The sequence below is a fragment of the Budorcas taxicolor genome, chromosome 18 (genome assembly GCF_023091745.1).
Source record: "Budorcas taxicolor isolate Tak-1 chromosome 18, Takin1.1, whole genome shotgun sequence".
Classification (NCBI taxonomy): domain Eukaryota; kingdom Metazoa; phylum Chordata; class Mammalia; order Artiodactyla; family Bovidae; genus Budorcas; species Budorcas taxicolor.
Genome location: NC_068927.1, coordinates 47962325 through 47979541, shown reverse-complemented (window position 1 = coordinate 47979541; position 17217 = coordinate 47962325). Strand labels below are relative to the sequence as shown.

The 17217-nt window shown below is 49.1% G+C and overlaps 1 protein-coding gene across 1 annotated transcript in view; it reads right to left on the bottom strand.

Moving 5' to 3' along the window:
* WDR62 (WD repeat domain 62) overlaps positions 1-17217 on the bottom strand; it is a 49781-nt gene that overhangs the window by 15568 nt on the left and 16996 nt on the right. Inside the window, exons 7-14 of the mRNA XM_052655906.1 lie at positions 16901-17083; positions 14376-14536; positions 12682-12871; positions 9894-10031; positions 8200-8378; positions 5847-5938; positions 3480-3605; positions 16-83 (exon numbers count right to left, since the gene is read on the bottom strand). Coding sequence (XP_052511866.1) covers positions 16-83; positions 3480-3605; positions 5847-5938; positions 8200-8378; positions 9894-10031; positions 12682-12871; positions 14376-14536; positions 16901-17083 — 1137 coding nt within the window. The remainder of the gene's footprint in view (positions 1-15; positions 84-3479; positions 3606-5846; positions 5939-8199; positions 8379-9893; positions 10032-12681; positions 12872-14375; positions 14537-16900; positions 17084-17217) is intronic.

Below are 17217 nucleotides of genomic sequence, written 5' to 3'. Positions count from 1 at the left end.
GCCACCCCACTCTACCCGCTGGGCACTGCGGAAGTAGATGCTCTTGTCGGCGCCACAGCTGATCATCTGGATGTCTCTGTTGCCTGGAGGAGGAGGCCGTCATGAGGTAGGGCTGGGCCCCTCTGAGCCCAACTAGGGCTAGGGATCCTAGCTAGGGAACCCTACTATAAGGGAACTCTGCTGGGCATCACAGAGGGCTTCCTGGAGGAGGTGACAGGAGTGCTGGCAGGTGGGAGGACTCTGTAAGCTGTGAGCCATGTGCGTGAAGATGTACGGACGGTGCAGTGGGCAAGGCAGGCCTCTGCAGAGCAAGAGCATACAGGGAAACAGGCCAGGGTATAGCAGGGGCACCAGGCTTAATCTGGGATTCGGAAAAGTGACTCAAGCCACAGAGTGGAGACGTGACTGAAGCAGGCAGCGAGAGGAGACAGGCAGACTGCTGAGAGGCTCATGCCATCAAGAATGATCAGAAGGACTTCCCCGGTGGTCCAGTGGGTAATAATCTGCCTGCCAATGCAGGGGACATGGGTTTGATCCCTGGTCCAGGAAGATTTCACATGCAACTAAGCCCATCCGCCACAACTACTGATGCCAGTGCGTCACAACTAATGATGCCCATGCACTCTAGAGCCCGTGCCCCGCACCAAGGGAAGCCACCGCACTAAGAAGGCTGTGTGCCACAGGGAAGAGTAGCCACCAATTGCTGCAACTAGAGAAAGCCCGCATAGCAATGAAGACCCAGCTCAGCCACAAATAATAATATAAAAAAGAATGATCAGAATATCCGTATAGGGACTCCCTTGGCGGTCCAGTCGTTAGGACTCCACGTTTCCACTGCAAGGGACTTGGGTTCAGTCCCTGGTCAGGGAACTAAGATCTCACAAGCTGTGTGGCACAGCCAAAAAAGAAAAAAATCCACATAGATCCCAGGCCAAGCCCTATGCCACTTGAGCCTCCCCCTCCTGACTGTCACCAGCCACATTTTTGCAAATGTGAACCCAGGGGCTCAGAGTTACACAATCCTTGTCCCAGGGTGCAGAGAGTCAGGACCAGGCCAGGGCTGATCCAGGCATCCTCTGGTTATTAAACACTGTGCTCGGAAGCCAAGCTTTCTCTTCCAAGCCTCAGCTTCCTGTCTGTTCAATGAGCCTGTGTCAGCTACTGCCCTGTGGAGTGGCATGGAAGCCCCTGGGACAGTGGCTGCCACCTGGTAGGTACTATCGACGTTCTTGCTTTTAGGCTTCTCTCTATAGAAGACGAATAATCAGAGCACAAGTACCTCACAGAGTTGAGGTGATGATGAAAAGACAGAACGAATATAAAACACGTAGAGCCTTGGTACAATGGATGCTGCTCCCTCGTGACAGGACATTTGCAAGCTCCCAGGCCTGACATTACAAGCTAAGATGTTACTCAAGTGGGAGTCACTGGTCTTAGAAGGGAGAGAGCCCTGTGTGTGGGAGGAACCCAGAGAGGGCCTGGAAGTTACTGGTAATGTTTTGCTTCCTAACCTGGGGTGGAGACTCCACGTGTTTAGCAAGATTAGGACCAGGATCAATCAGAACAATCTCTAGCTAAAAACAAGGGGTGTGTCTAGTTCAGGCCTACCGACTGTGAACTTTGATGTGGATATTCATTGTATTATGCTGTAAACTATTCACAGATTTTCTGTTCACTTTTTGGAATATATGATTCAAAGAAGAGAGTTCAAAGACTAACATTCTTTAGCTGGGTAGCTTCAGTTTCCGGTTGGCTGGTGCCCAGTTAATACAAATCATCAATGTTTCGAGCACAATGCCCAGGTGAGCCAGCTCACCAGAGCGGGGCTCACAGGAGCTGGGTTTAGGATGCCCATCCTCTCACACTGCCTGGGGCTTTAACAGAGGTCCACACTGTCAGAAGGACCGACTCGTGGGTCACCCTCTTGGCTAGTTGTCACCTCTCTTGGATTTAGACCATTCATTAAAGCTAAGGTCACTGCTGGGCACAGCACAAGGTTTACTGATCTATTCTACCTACCTCTCCCCTGTGGAATGGGATGGTCTAAACAGTTTTTTTAAGGCTGTCTGAGAAAGTTGAGCTGATCAGCATTTGTTAGGTCCTTACAAAGAGATGCAGGTTTGATCCCTGGGTCAGGAAGATTCCCTGGAATAGGAAATGGCAACCCACTCCATTATACTTGCCTGGAAAATTCCAGGGACAGAGGAGCCTGGCAGGTTATAGTCCATGGGGTCGCAAAGAGTTGGACATGACTGAGCAACTGTACATACACACACATACCCACACCCACACACACATCACAACACAGCAAACACTGTTCACCTGTTTTTGCTCAGCTCCCACCCACCGTAGACAGAGACAGGGCAGAAAGTGGGGAAGACCAAGGGATACATTCTCAGCCACAAGATTATATGTACAAAACTCTTCCTAGTCAAGAACATGGAGCACAGAGATGTATTCTCTCCATAAATGGATTCTTCTTGAATACAGTTTTGACTCTGTTCTTGGGTTCTGATCATTTAAACTCCTACAAGGGCCTGCTTCCCCTCCTCTTGGAATCCCTTAGGGCCAGGGATCTCCAAACTGAATCTTCGCAGTCTTGGAGGGATCCCTTCAATTGCCTGTTTGAGTGAGGGCTTTGAAGGAAGACAGCCTTCTGCAAAATACTCGCTGTGTGACTCTGGCTGTCAAGTGGGGTAACTGCTGGGACAGCACAAGGGTCATCACCCAGCAGAGAATTAACCTCCAGTAATTGTCACTGTCACCCATTTTTCTGCCAAGGTCCCCAGCACCCATCCCATCCTGGATTGGCATTCTGACTTCCTTTTGGGGCACTCGCCTAATGTCAGTGCTCCTGGATCAGAGGTGGAGGCGGGTGGGAGCTGGAGAAACGGGAGTCAGACCCAGCCTAAGAGGATACGCCAAAGCTCCAGCACCAATAATTGTCCTGGAAAGGGGTGGCGCCTCAAGTCAGCACCAGGAAAGTCAGCTCTCAATTTCTGCCAAAGTGATACGAACAGGGGAAGTGTCTTTCCAGCAGCATGGGAACGACTGAGACCCTGCCCACCCCAGAGAGGCACAGCCGACAGAGGGAGACAGTCTGGATAACTTAAAAAAAATTCAGCCTTTGGGGGACTTTCCTGGTGGTCCAGTGGTTAAGGCTCTGTGCTCCCAATACAAGGGGCCCAGGTTCAATCCCTGGTCTGGGAACTAGATCCCACACTAAGAGTTCTCATGCCACAACTAAAGATCCTGCATGCTGCAACAAAGATGGAAGATCCTGAGCACCACAACTAAGACCCAGCACAGCCAACTAAATAAATGATAAAATAAAAAAAACATTCAACCTTTGGATCCAGCCGGGCTTGAATCCGATGTTGCTGCTCCCTTTTTTCTCTAAGCTGAAGGGGGCTCTGCTGTTATGTGCAGCCAAAGGAGCCTACTGAATGAGGCGCAGGATGCAGAAGGCAGGGGCTTACCAGCGAACTTGATGGCCGTGATGGATGAGGAGTGGTCATCCAAGGTCTGCTCCAGGTTGTAGTTCTTCTCCACGTTCAGCACGTGGATCAGTCGGTCCCGACTGGCCGAGGCCAGCAAAGTCAGCCCTGTGGGTGAGAGGGAGGTCCTGGGTTCCCCGGGGACCGCTTGATGGCTTGGCCTCTCAGACTGCAGTGTGACCAAGCTTTCCTGGCCTTGAGGAAGGGGATCTCTGGTTTCCTAACTGCAGCCAATTTGCCCCAGACCCTGGCATTCTACATCCCTCGCCACCAGGTCGTGCAGGATGAATCCTGATGTACACATGGACACTCCTCCACCTGTGTCCATATCAGACACTTCAGCAAAGCCCAGCATACCTTCCTACCCAGTCTAGCTACTGGCAGCCATGGGAGGCCCTGCCAACTTCTCAGCCTCTCCAAAACTCCACCCACCCCCTCACTCTTTGCACTCTGGCTTCGTGAGCCTCACGTAGGCCCTACTGACCATCTGCTGCCACCCTGCCTTCAGACATTGGACATTCGTGCTGGCCCCCTCAAATGGTGCCTACCCTGGGCACCTGCTAGGTCTAAGGCCTAACATGTGATCTGAGGTGGAGGGGAGCTCAGGAGAGGTGTACTGGATGAAAAGAAATGCAGAGGAAATTTGGCAGAACAGAGTATGGGAGAAGGAAGGAGAGAAGAAGAGCATGAGAAAGAATATTAACCTCCTCAGCACATAACTTCATCAGCATTATATTCCTGCCAAAAAGGTGTCATCAGAATCAAAACATGAGGAAAACAAACAAATCCAAATGGAAGGAAATTCTGTAAGATGATTGGTCTGTATTCTCAAGAAAGACAAAGTCATCAAGACAAAAATAAGCCTCAAGTCAGCACCAGATCAAAGGTGACAAAAGGGCCACGACAACTAAAGGGTGAACCTGGACTGGAAAGACAAAGGCGCTGCAAAAGACAACCCTGGGTAAGCTGGCACAATGGGAATAAGTTCGAGATACGGACTGCTCTGGTGAGTCAGTGGTCAAGACTCTGCCTTCCAATGCAGGGAACAAGGGTTCGATTCCAATGCAGGGAACAAGGGTCGAGGAGCTAAGATCCCACATGCCTTGAGTGCTGCAACTAGAGAAGCAACTAGAGAAACCAGTGCTCTGCAGCAAAGACCCAGCACGGCTAAAAGAAAAAAAAAAAAAAAGCCCAAGAGAGATGACAGATTTGATAAGATGTGCATTGGACAAGTGCACTGTGGTGAGGTAAATAGATGTTCCCATTGCTAGGAAATGCTCACAGAAGCATTTAAGAGTGAAAGGACAGCATGCCTTCCTCTCAAGTAGTTTTAACTTCCTCTCAAGTGGTCTTGCCAGGAAAATTCCATGGATGGAGGAGCCTGGTGGGCTACAGTCCACGGGGTCACAGAGTCGGACACGACTGAGCAACTTCGCCTTCGCCAAGTGGTTTAGCGAAAGAAAAAAAAAAAACAGGGCTTCCCTGGTGGCTCAGTGGTAAAGAACCTGCCTGCCAATACAAGAGACATGGGTTCGATCCTTGGTCTGAGGAGATCCTGCGTGCTATGGAGCAACGAACCCCGTGCACCACAACTACTGTGCCCTTGCTCCAGAGCTTGGGAGCCGCGACTATTGAGCCCACGTGCCGCAACTACTGAAGTCCACACACCCGCAAGCCTGTGCTCTGAAACAAGGGAAGCCACTGCAACGCGAAGCCCATGTACCGCGACAAGAGAAGAGCCCCCTTCGCCGAAACTAGAGAAAAGCTCAAGCAGCAATAAAGACCCAGCACAACCAAAAGTAAATAAATAAAATTACTTTTTTAAAAAAAGAAAAAATTATATACATGGCATTATTTTATCATGAATGTGTATATACACACACATGCACAAATCGAGAGAAAAGGAGAGAGGGGAAGCAGTTAATGTCATATGCCTATTCACAGGGTCAGATAGGATTTAAAGAAAAAACCTGGGGAGTTGTGAAGAATCTACAGGTGTTCATGATAACATTCTTGTAAATTTTCTGTAAGCATCAAACTTTTTCAAAAGAGTATGTTTGACTACTGATCGATCTTTTCCAGCAGAGAAGGAGCTCATCCATCCATTTACTCATTAACCTTGACCTCTTTAGCCTGAGCACTGTTTGGGGTGCTGGGGACCAGGGTAAGCAGGTCAAGTCCTGCCTGCTGGGTCTTGCTTTCAGGAGTCCCAGCCACCCTGGTCCCAGGGCCTGGCAACAGGAACTCATTAAATGCAGGAGCCCTAGCTGTCATTCACAGTCCCACCAGACACCAACTGCCCCTCCCGGGGGCTCTGCCAGGCAGGCTGTGCCCCCACCGCAGGCTCACCTGTCTCCGGCTTAGAGTACTCCAGGCATAGCACTTCAGCATCGTGGGCCTCCACCTTGACCAGCTCATCCATGAAGTGCAGCTCGTGGATCCTGGGAGACACACACTGCCTGCTGTACCCTGTCCACTGCCCCAGGCCTCAGCCCCAGGTGCTCTGCTACTAGAGAAGGTCAGAGCAGCCAGGCGGGGGACACAGAGAATACCCTGCCCTGGCCAACTAGTCTACAGGTGCCTGACCATTCTCGGCACCCAGAAAGCTCCCAAGCTTGGGGGCACCTCAGCAGGCACCCCGCCCCTTGTGGTTCCACGGGTTAACATCTAGGATGGTCCCTGGGGAAACAAGTGTTAGGGGAGGGCTATTATCAGAGTTGATCACTGGGGGTGGGGCAGGGGTCAGAGGTCATACTCAAAGATAGGCCCTATGGGTGGGAACATTTTTGTTGCCTGTCTTGCTTTTGGTTTTTGGCCACGGTGTATGGCTTGTGGAATCTTAGTTACCTGACCAGGGATTAAACCTAGGCCTTTGGCAGTGAAAGCACAGAGTCCAAACCACTGGACTGCCATGGAGGTCTCAGGTGGGAACATTTGAAATATATATATTTATTTATTTGGGTGTGCCTGGTCTTACTTATGGCACACAAACTCTTAGCTGTAGATGCGGGATCTAGTTCTCTGACTCGGGACTAAACCCAAGTCCCCTGCATTGGAAGAGCAGAGTCTTAGCCACTGGCCCACCAGAGAAGTTCCCCAGGTGGGACCATTTGATTCTAACTGTTTTGGCCACACCCCAGGGCTTGCAGGGTCTTAGTTCCCTGACCAGGGATTGAACCCAGGCCCTTGGCAGTGAAAGCCTGGTCCTAACCACTGGACTGCCAGGGAACTCCTTCTCACTCTTCAGTTCAGTTCAGTTCAGTCGCTGAGTCGTGTCCGACTCTTTGCGACCCCATGAATCGCAGCATGCCAGGCCTCCTTGTCCATCACCAACTCCGACTCACGTCCATTGAGTCCGTGATGCCATCCAGCCATCTCATCCTCTGTCGTCCCCTTCTCCTCCTGCCCCCAGTCCCTCCCAGTATCAGAGTCTTTTCCAATGAGTCAACTCTTCGCATGAGGTGGCCAAAGTATAGGAGTTTCAGCTTCAGCATCATTCCCTCCAAAGAAATCCCAGGGTTGATCTCCTTCAGAATGGACTGGTTGGATCTCCTTGCAGTCCAAGGGACCCTCAAGAGTCTTCTCCAACACCACAGTTCAAAAGCATCAATTCTTTGGCGCTCAGCCTTCTTCACAATCCAACTCTCACATCCATACATTCTAAAAGGTTCTCAAATCCAGACTTTCCTCATATTCTTGCCAAATGAAATCAGAGAACAGGTCATCCCAGCTCCTCCGTTCTCTACCCGTGTGATCGCAGCCCGGCCACTCGGCCCTTCTTTCCATCTGGAAGTGGTGCGAATTGCAGCACTGACACCGGAGGGTCGCTGAGAGGACTGAATCAGTCTGTACCCATGGCGCGCAGGCCGGCGGCCGGCCTGGGAGAAGACCTTGATGCCTAGCTCTCTTTACTGTTTTCCGCCATTCACACCAGGATGCTGTCAACCGGAGCAGCCCCCTGACCTGCTCGGTTTGCCTCATCAGCGACTGACGTCGAAACAGCTGCTAACATTTAAAAACCATAGAATTTCACAGGAAAAAATCTGCACAGGAAGTTTTTTTCTGTCGTTCTTGGATGACGGCATATGTGACAACGTGGAGCCTGTCTGCTGGCGCTGCGTGGCGGCTGCCCCTTCATGGGGCGCACGGTCTCCAGCGGCCCTGGTCCCTTCCATCCCACCAGAGACCCAGCACCCAGGCTGTCACTGCTGTACCCTTTCATGTTACACCTGATTCCTGTGGCAGGGCTCATATTCTGGCAGCACCTATCAGGCCTGCCACATCTTGAAAAACCTCTGCAGGGTGGTAAACAGCCAGAGCCCTCAGATGTCCCATCCTCCGACCCCTCTCCTAGCACCCCCAGCTCCAGCTGGCATCTTCTCTGAGGGTTCAGCAGTGGTGCCATGGGGCCAAGAAGGTGTCACCCTGCTCTGGAGTCATGCAAGTGTGCCTGTCCACTCGGCAGGCAAAGCTCACATGGCCCAGTCCCTAGGTGGCTACTCTGATATACTGGGAGCCAGCCCTTCTGGAAGCCCCTGCTCAACTTATGTTCCCAGGGCGGGCTGGCTACCAGGCTGCTACCCACACTCCCTCATTCCCAATGGGCAGCTGGAGGTGCCAAGGCCAGGGCTCCTCCCCACTGCCCTGAGCACCCAAGCCCAAGCTGGGAGGTGTGCAGTAGACACCGCCAGGGCCCACTTGCCTCAGATTTCCACTTCGGTCGCCTGAAGCCAAGTGTTGGCCATCAGGACTGACCTGCATGACTCGAACACCAGCTTTCACGTCCACGAGCATCGCGTTCTCACTCCCCCGGTCTGGGAAGTGTGACATGTCCTGCAGGTGCTGGATGTCGTTCTCCACATACACGACCTTCAGCAGGGTCTGCAGAGAGGAAAAAGCTGAGGTCAGTGCTGTAAGTAGCTCTGAAGCACTGCTGCCATTGTGTCTCCTTACAGCCAGTCTCCCAATCTTGATTAGCAAGAGAACTCCGATTCTGACTTGGAAGCTTCATCACTCAGAATAATTACTATGCCTCCCAGACTCCTTTGCATCTAGATGAAGTTGTGTGAATAAATTCTGGTCAATGAGATGTAAAGCAAGTGAAAACTCTTCTTCCTTCCCACTGTCCAGCTCCCTGGAACTTGGATGTGATGACTGGTACTCCAGTAGCCATCTTGGGTCATGAGGATAAGGGCCACTCCTTCAAAATGGATGGTTCTTAGGTCTCTAAGTGCTTCCTAAAGCTGCCAAAACAGCCTGGACTTGTTACCACTAGGCTATTTTTATGAGCCAGAAAATCAAACATTTACCTCTTGTTTGGGCTTTTTCTATTGTGTATAACCAAATACAACACATACATCACAGGTGCAGAAGAGAAGATGGTTGGGGGAGCAGAGGTGCTAGTGAGGGTAGCAGGAAAGGAGCACTTGCTTTACATATCCTGCATTAAGGCCCTGTTCTGGTCCAGTGTTACTGGACCTCTTTTGGGTTTTCCAACTCACCAAGCTCTTTCCTATCTCAAGGCCTTTGTGCCTTGGTGTAGAACACTCTCCCTTCCCCTCTTTACGCTGCCCAATCTTCCCATCTAAGTTATCTCTTTCTCTAGAGGCTGCCCCTAGTGCCACAGATAGAATCAGATGAATATTCATGTGTCCTACTCATACCTCACAGCTTTGTTTCATGGTACTTATCATGCTTGGAATTGTATCACAGTGTGTGTAGTTACTGGCACGTTGTCTGCCTCCTCCACTAGACTGGAGGTGCTATCAGTGTCTTAGTCACTGATGTATCCCCAGCATGCAACACAGCACCTAGCACTGACCTTGGTAGTATCTGCAGAGTCAGTGAGTGCATGATTTGGGCCTTAGCTCCTTGGAGAAGCTCTCTCACTGACCTGGTGACACCCAACATTTCTCCAGCAAAGTGTTTTCTCCCCAGCCTCTCATCATGCCAGCACCCTATCTCTGACCCCAGTCATTGCTAGACAGGGGACACCTCTGCCTGGTTTGGCCCATCACGTGCTCCCCAGGGGGTTTCTAGCCCAAGACTTGGGGAACAATTTCTTCTTTGTTGAGTATATTGGATTGCCTGGAGTTGCTGTGTTCACATACACTTAAGAGAGTAGGAGCCGACTCAAAGGAAAGCAAAGAGGAAAGACCATTAGAGAGGGAGAGAAAGAAAACAGAGAGGAGACAGAAAGTGACCTGCCTTGGTTCCTGGTTCCTGCCCTTAGTGAAGTCGAACAGCCAAGTTCCATAAAACTCTTTCCTGCCCTCGACAGGGAGGCCTGGCGTGCTGCGATTCATGGGGTTGCAAAGAGTCGGACACGACTGAGCGACTGAACTGAACTGATGCCTTTGTTCCTCCTAACAGACAGATCACAATGAAGCCACTCACATTACTGAAGATGTTCTTCTGCCAGTGAGAGTCAGGGTTGCTGTCCATATTCCAGAAGCGGATGGTATTGTCTGAGGAACAAGTCAGAAAAGATCCTGATGGTAGACAAGCTCTCTGATCTTCAAACTCAGGATACACCTACAGCCCCCAGAGAATAAGGCAAAGGGTGTTTCAGTACAACCACTTTGATGACAACACTGTGACCTACTATTGGATTTTTGTGAAAAAAAGTAAGTTGCAGGGCTACCCTGGTGGTCCAGTGGTTAAGAATCTGCCAGGCAATGCAGGGGATACAGGTTTGATCCCTGGTCTGGGAAGGTTCCACGTGCCTTGTGGCAACTAAGCCCATGTGCCACAGCTAGTGAGTCTGTGCTCTAGAGCCTGAGGGCCCAGAGCTCATGCTCTGCAACAAGCGAAGCCCTCGTGCCACAACTAGAGAAAGCCTGCAGGGAGCAACGAAGATCCAGTGCAACCAAAAATAAACAGACAAATAAATAACAAAATAAAATCAGTGTTGCTGAAAATCCAATGATGATGTTATGGGGAGGGAGGTGGGAGGGGGGTTCATGTTTGGGAACGCATGTAAGAATTAAAGATTTTAAAATTTAAAAAAAAAAATTTACTATTTCCATTTTGTGCTCCCTTGGCTTTTAAAAAATAGCTAGTCTAATATTTAATAAAAATTGATTAAATGGAGAAAAAAACAAACAAACAAAAAGAAAATCCAATGATGAAAATATTGAATAATCTGTGACAATAACAACATAGAGGGGGAGGGACAGAACTACATAAAGAGCAGAGTGTTTGTATACTATTGAACCTAAATTGCTATCATTTCAAACGAGTTTCTTAAAAATGTAAGATGTTACTTATAATCTTCTAGTAAGAAGGTAACTTTATACAAAAGAAGAAATGAGAAGCAAATCAAAATGGAACAATACAAAAAAATCAAACACTAAAGAAGGTAGTGATAAAAGAATTAAGAAACATCAAAGATATAAGAAAGCAAATAGCAAAATGGCAAGAGTAAATCCTGGATAGCATCACCACCAACTCAATGAACATGAATTTGAACAAATTCCGGGAGGTAGTGGAGGACAGAGGAGCTTGGTGTGCTACAGTTCATGGGGTTGCAAAGAGTCAGACATTTCTTAGTGACTGAGCAACAACTTAAGTTCTCTTATGTGGCATAGTAAGAGTAAGACCTACTTTACGAAGAATTACTTTAAATGTAAATGAGTTAAACCATCCAATCAAAAGGAAATAAATAGCAGAAATAAAAGATCCAACTATATGTTGTCCACAAGTGATTCAGTTGGGACTTCCCTGGAGGTCCAATAGATAAGACTGTGCTTCCACTGCAGGGGGCCGTGGGTTTGATCCTTGGTTGGGAAACTAAGATCCTGCACGCCATGTGGTGTGGCCAAAACAAGAAAGAGAGAGACTGACTTTATATTCAAAGATACATACAAGTTGAAAGTGAAGGTAGAGAAGAAGACACTCCATACAAATAGTAACTAAAAGGGAGCTTTGCATGTCTATAGAAGTGTTAGATAAAATAGACTTTGAGTAAAAAGCTATTAAAAGATCAAAAGAGACTTTAGCTTTATCTGTAATATTTCATGTTTTTTCCCAAGAAGAATGTTTTTATGCATAAATTTTGAAAATTATTTTTAAAAAATATTCTTGTTAAGTGAGAAAAGTACAAGGAACAGAAACGTCAGATCCATGAAGGCAGATACATTGAAGCAAAGAGCTGGATAATGCCTATTCAAAAGAATGAAGTTATTTCTCACAGTCTTGAATTGGGCCACTGAAAACATCACTTATCTAGCACAAACATTCTCAGAAAAAAAAAAAAAATTGGATACAATTCTTTCTCCAAGAGTTGCTTTCTTGGCAAGAAGTACTTCGAATACCTTCAGAAAATGAAAAAGTCCCACAGATTCATTCTCAGAAAATAAAGACTTCTTTAATACTTAAAAAACAACAAAAAAGCAAGCTTCCCTGGTGGCTCAGTGGTAAAGAATTTGCCTGCCCATGCAGGAGACTCAGGTTCGATCCCTGGTCTGGGAAGATCCCACATACCGAGGAGCAACTGAGCCCATGCGCCACAACTATTGAGCCTGTGCTCGAGAGCTCGCAAACTACCACTATGGAAGCCCCAGAGCCCATGCTCCTCAACAAGAGAAGCCCGCGGACTACACCTAGAGAGGAGCCCCTGTTCTCTGTGACTAGGGAAGTCCATGAAGCAACAGAGATCCAGCAGAGCCAAAAATAAAATAAACCCCAATAAAGTACACAAATGCCCTTGACAGAAAGCTCCCTGAGGCACACATGCTCCTGCTGTGGGGTCTTTGAGCCTGCCATACCCCCAGTGGTGGCTGGCCTCACCCCTCTCTTCCTGCGAGTCCCTCACTAGAAGAATGTCACACCCTCAGAGAGGCTTTCCCTGACCACTCTCCTTTCTAAAATAGCACCTCTGATCCCATTCCCTGCTGGGTGGCTTTGTTTCTCTTCAGAGAGGTACTGCACTCGGCATGTTCTAGATTGATGTGTTCATAGGTGTACTCTACCACCTGGATGTGAGCTCCAGACGCGGACTCACGTCAGCTTCCTGCTCAGACATGTCCCCGGCACCCAGAACAGCACCTGGCACATAGCAGGGGTCCAGGAGTATCTTTGGCAGGTATGGTTGAACGGGCTTCCCAAACTCTGCAGAAGCTTTCTCAGCTGAGCCCCCAGGCTGGGTCTGAGCAGGGGTGGGGAGAGGGAGAGAGGGGCTCACCTCCACGTTCCAGACGTAGGAGCTGTGGAAGAGCTCCGACCACACCTTGCCTACTTGGTTGATGTCTCTGACATCCCAGATGTAGATGCTGTGGTCCTTGTACACGCAGGACAGCCACTGGTGCGTGGGGTCAAAGGTCAGCGCCACTGTATCCGGGTAGGTGGCCTCTGCCTTCCTGTGGAAGAGGAAGCTGACAGGGCCACGTGAGTCGTCAGTCACCACCGATGTCACTGTGAGTAGTGACAGCTGCCTCTGGTGACACCCGAGCAGCCTCCTGCTTGGCAATGCCATCTCTGATGATCTCTGTGGTAACCCAGCTCTCCCACTCCGACCTTACTGCTCGCTCCATCTTCTTCCTTTGCTTTGCTTCTAATACACAGGCTGTAAACTGGAAGCTTCTGCCTGGCCCCTGAGAGTTTTCAACTTCTGTCAACATTTCTCTCCCCTCATTTTACTCGGCACAAAATCCATCCTCTCTGAGCACAGGATCATGGCCTTCTCTCTTGGCCTCAACACATGATCAAAATTTCCTGTACCAGTCCTGGCCTGGGACCTTCCTACCACAGCTACAGTTTACTGAGCCCTCCAGGGTGCTGAGCTGAGAGCTCTAGCTGTGTTGAATTCCCACAACCTCCAGGAAAGGCAGGTACTATATTATATGTACAGTGACCTGCCTGAGGCCACAGAGCTCACAGTGGAAAGTGGCAGAGCTGACCTCTACAACACACTGTCGTCCATCTTCTCCTTCCTTTGTGGCATCTGGGCACCCTCTCCAAACGCTTACCCAGGAGGTAGTCCCAGGCACCCAGCACCCCCACAGACTGACAACAAAGCAGGCAGATATACCACAGCTCAGCCCCTCCACTCTCTCAACACGGCAGCCAGAGGTCTACTCCTCGAGGCCTCACCAAGTAACACCAATGCCTGAGGTCTCAGAGGCTGTTCACTGACTTCAGGATAGGCTCCAAGCCCTTCCAGCAGCTTCCATCAATGCTCTCACTTGTCATCCTTCCCCCACCCGGCACACCAGGCCCCAGCGACCTGGCCTCCTGCTGTCCCCATGACACACTGAGCCCAGTGTGCTGTCCCCTTAAGGCCTTTGCATTCGCTCTCAGGACCCAGTTCTCCACACAGCTGGCTTCATCTCACCGGGAGGCCTCCCCCAGCCACCCAATCAACACAGACCCATCCCAAGACCCTCTCCTGGAGTCCCTGCTTTATTTCAGCAAAGCATTTATGACTATCTGAAATGATCTTTTCTTATTTTTCAAATGTTTATGTACTCATCCATCACCCAGCACCTTGGGGCTTCCCAGGTGGTGCTAGTGGTAAAGAACTCACTTGCCAATGCAGGAGACATAAGAGACTCAGATTCAGTCCCTGGGTGGGGAAGATCTCTTGGGAGAGGGCATGGCAAGCCACTCCAGTATTCTTGCTTGGAGAATTCCATGGACAGAGGAGCCTGGTGGGCTACAGTCCATAGGGTCGCAAAGAGCTGGACACAACTGAGCGACTGAGCACGTATGCATTAAACTACAGACATCACGAGATTTTACTGCCTCCTAGGGTCTGTACCCTGCTTCCAGCCCAGGGCTGCCAGTAAGCAGATGGATCGGGAAGCATGGGTAGATACTGGCAGAGGAACTCTAGGTGGGCCCCCCCCCCCGCCCGCCCCTCCCCGTGCCGGGCAGTACCTGGGCTCCAGGCCCTGGGCCACATCCACCCCCAGGTAGTGCGGCTTGGGCAGGTTGGTGAGGTACTGTAGGCTGTGGGCTTGGAAGATGCGGACTATCCCGTCAGTGCAGCCACAGAAGATGAGCTCCTGGCTGACACAGAGGCAGGAAGACAGGGAGACCTGTGGGGGCAAAGGGACCCAAGTGGGCTTGGGGCTTCATGTGGCCCAAATCAGGTCAGCCTTGGGCCCCCAGAAAAGCTTTATAGTTTTGGGATTTAAGAAGCCCATATTTTGAACTTACTTACACAACAGAAAGAGACTCATAGACTTAGAAAATGAACTTATGGTTGCCAGGAGGCAGGTTAGGGGGAAGAGATAGGGAATTTGGGATGGACAGGTCCACACTGCTATATTTAAAATGCATGACCATCAAGGACCTACTGTACAGTATAGGGAACTCTGCTCGATGTTGTGTGGCAGCCTGAACGAGAGGGGAGTCTGGGGGAGAATGGATACACGAACACGAGTGGCTGAATTCCTTTGCTGGCCACCTGAAACTATCATGACATTGTTAAGCAGCTATACCCCAACACAAAATAAAAAATACTTTTTTAAAAAAGAAACCCATTTTTTGCAGATTTTAAGATTTTTGAAATCAAGACATAATGTACAGTCACTGTGGAAGAAAAGGTGGCAGCAGGCACACAAAGGCATAAATTGGGGCAGAGCTGTCATTGCTACAGAGGAACTCAGCTGTGTATGGAAAATATCTCCTTAGCTGATTGAGAACTCTGAGGTCACCTGCACTAGAAGTGTTGAATTTTAAGCTTAAATTTGGTTCCATATTGCTTAAAAATAACTTCATAGAGAGTATATACTTCAAAGCAGCACAGAAAAAAAGTTACTATCTTTTAGGAAGGACTATCCAGTCAACCAGGGCATGCACATAAAGGGGTAGGACATGCCAAACTTCTAGATACAGCTTAGAGTAGTTAGGCCAAATCTAGAGAGACTCAGTTTCTGAGTCATGTAAAACCACTGCTCAGGGACTAAGCATCTATCTATCAAAACTTCTGACTTGCTTAAAAGCTTCAGTAGTTCTAGGAGGAGGATGCAAATGAGAAAAATAAATAATGTTCACTGCAGCACTGTTTACAATAACCAGGACATGGAAGTAACCTAGATGGCCACCGACAGATGGATGGACAAAGGTGTGGTACATGTATACAATGGACTATTACTCAGCCATGAAAAAGAACACATTTGAGTCAGTGCTAGTGAGGTGGATGAAGCTAGAGCCTGTTATACAGAGTGAAGTAAGCCAGAAAGAGAAACATAAATACTGCATATTAACGCATATATATATGGAATCTAGAAAAATGGTATTGATGAAACTATCGGCAGGGCAGGATTGGAGATTACAGAGAGTGGACTTGTGGGCACAAGAGTACGGGAGGGGGAGACGGATGGAGAAAGTAGCATCAACATATATGCACTATCTGGTGTAAAGGGGATAGCTGGAAAGGCTGCTGTATACCACAGGGAGCCCAGTCTGGTGCTCTGTGATGATCTAGAGGGGTGGGAGGGGGGGAGGGGAGGGAGGCTCAAGAGGGACGGGATGTGTGTATAATTATGGCTGATTCGTGAGGTTGTATGGCAGAAACAACACAACATTGTAAAAATTAAAAATCAAAACAAACAAACAAAAAAAAACGATGTTTAACCAACTAGGAAAGACAGAAAAGGCTGAGAATTCTCTGCATGCCTCCTGCCAGGCCGTTCACCCTGAAGCTGAGGTCCGGAAGAGAATCGCAACAGCAGGGATAGGACAAGCAGGAAAACTTTGGATGCTTCTGCTAACAGCCAAACAGGCACCCAAGCCCAGGATGGAAAGACAGCTTGGACTCAAACCCTCAGATCCTGAAGAAAAGTGGTTCTGCAATTCACTGATACATCATTTTTTGGTTTAAAATTTTATGTGTTTTTTTAAAACTTTTAATTCTGGATTGGGGTATAGCCAATTAACAATGTTGTGATAGTTTCAGGTGAACAGCAGAGGGACTCAGCCATACATATACATGCATACTAAATTTTTTTGTATTTTATATAGCCTTTGATTGTAAAAACAACATAAAACTTATTAAGTCCACGATACCTTAAATTAAACAAGGGAAAAAAAGTGGTCCTCCCCCCAGCCAAGAATGCCCAGTAAAGAAAACAAATGTGAACTGGATCACACAGTGATGGGGAAACAATTGTAACCCTGACCCATTACAGGGGCCAGGCAATGTCCTAAGTGCCTTACATATACCATCCCACAGGACACCCCTATCAACTTGGTGAGGCAGAAAGCAGTAGTCCCATTTTACAGATGAGAAAACCGAGGCTCATAGAGCCTCTCCCAGAATCAAATAAGCAGAACCATAAATTAGACCCTGAGCTGGCGTGACCAGCTATGATGCAGGGGCACTGCTGTGTCTCTGGAGACACATGTCATGGGAAGAGCGTTTCCTGCACTGACAGCAGAAAGAGGGGTTGGGGTACCTTCAGGTTGATCCACTTCTCCAGCACCCTCTTCTCGTTGAACTGACAGAGGAGGCCCGAGTAGGACACACAGAAGGTACTGCCTGCCATCTGGCCCCGGCCACAAGCCACACCACAGAAGACGTTGTCATGCAGCTCACCCAGGATGCCTGAGCGCCCCACCAGGGGCACCGTGCCCGTCACCTGGAGGGAGAGTGGGGCACAGTGAGACCCCGAACAGCCAGCCTAGTCCCCAGCCAGGTCATGACAGGCTCTCCTGACCAGTGGACAGGACACAGCTAAATGGGAGAACTCGCAGAGACACCTCCAAGTGAAGA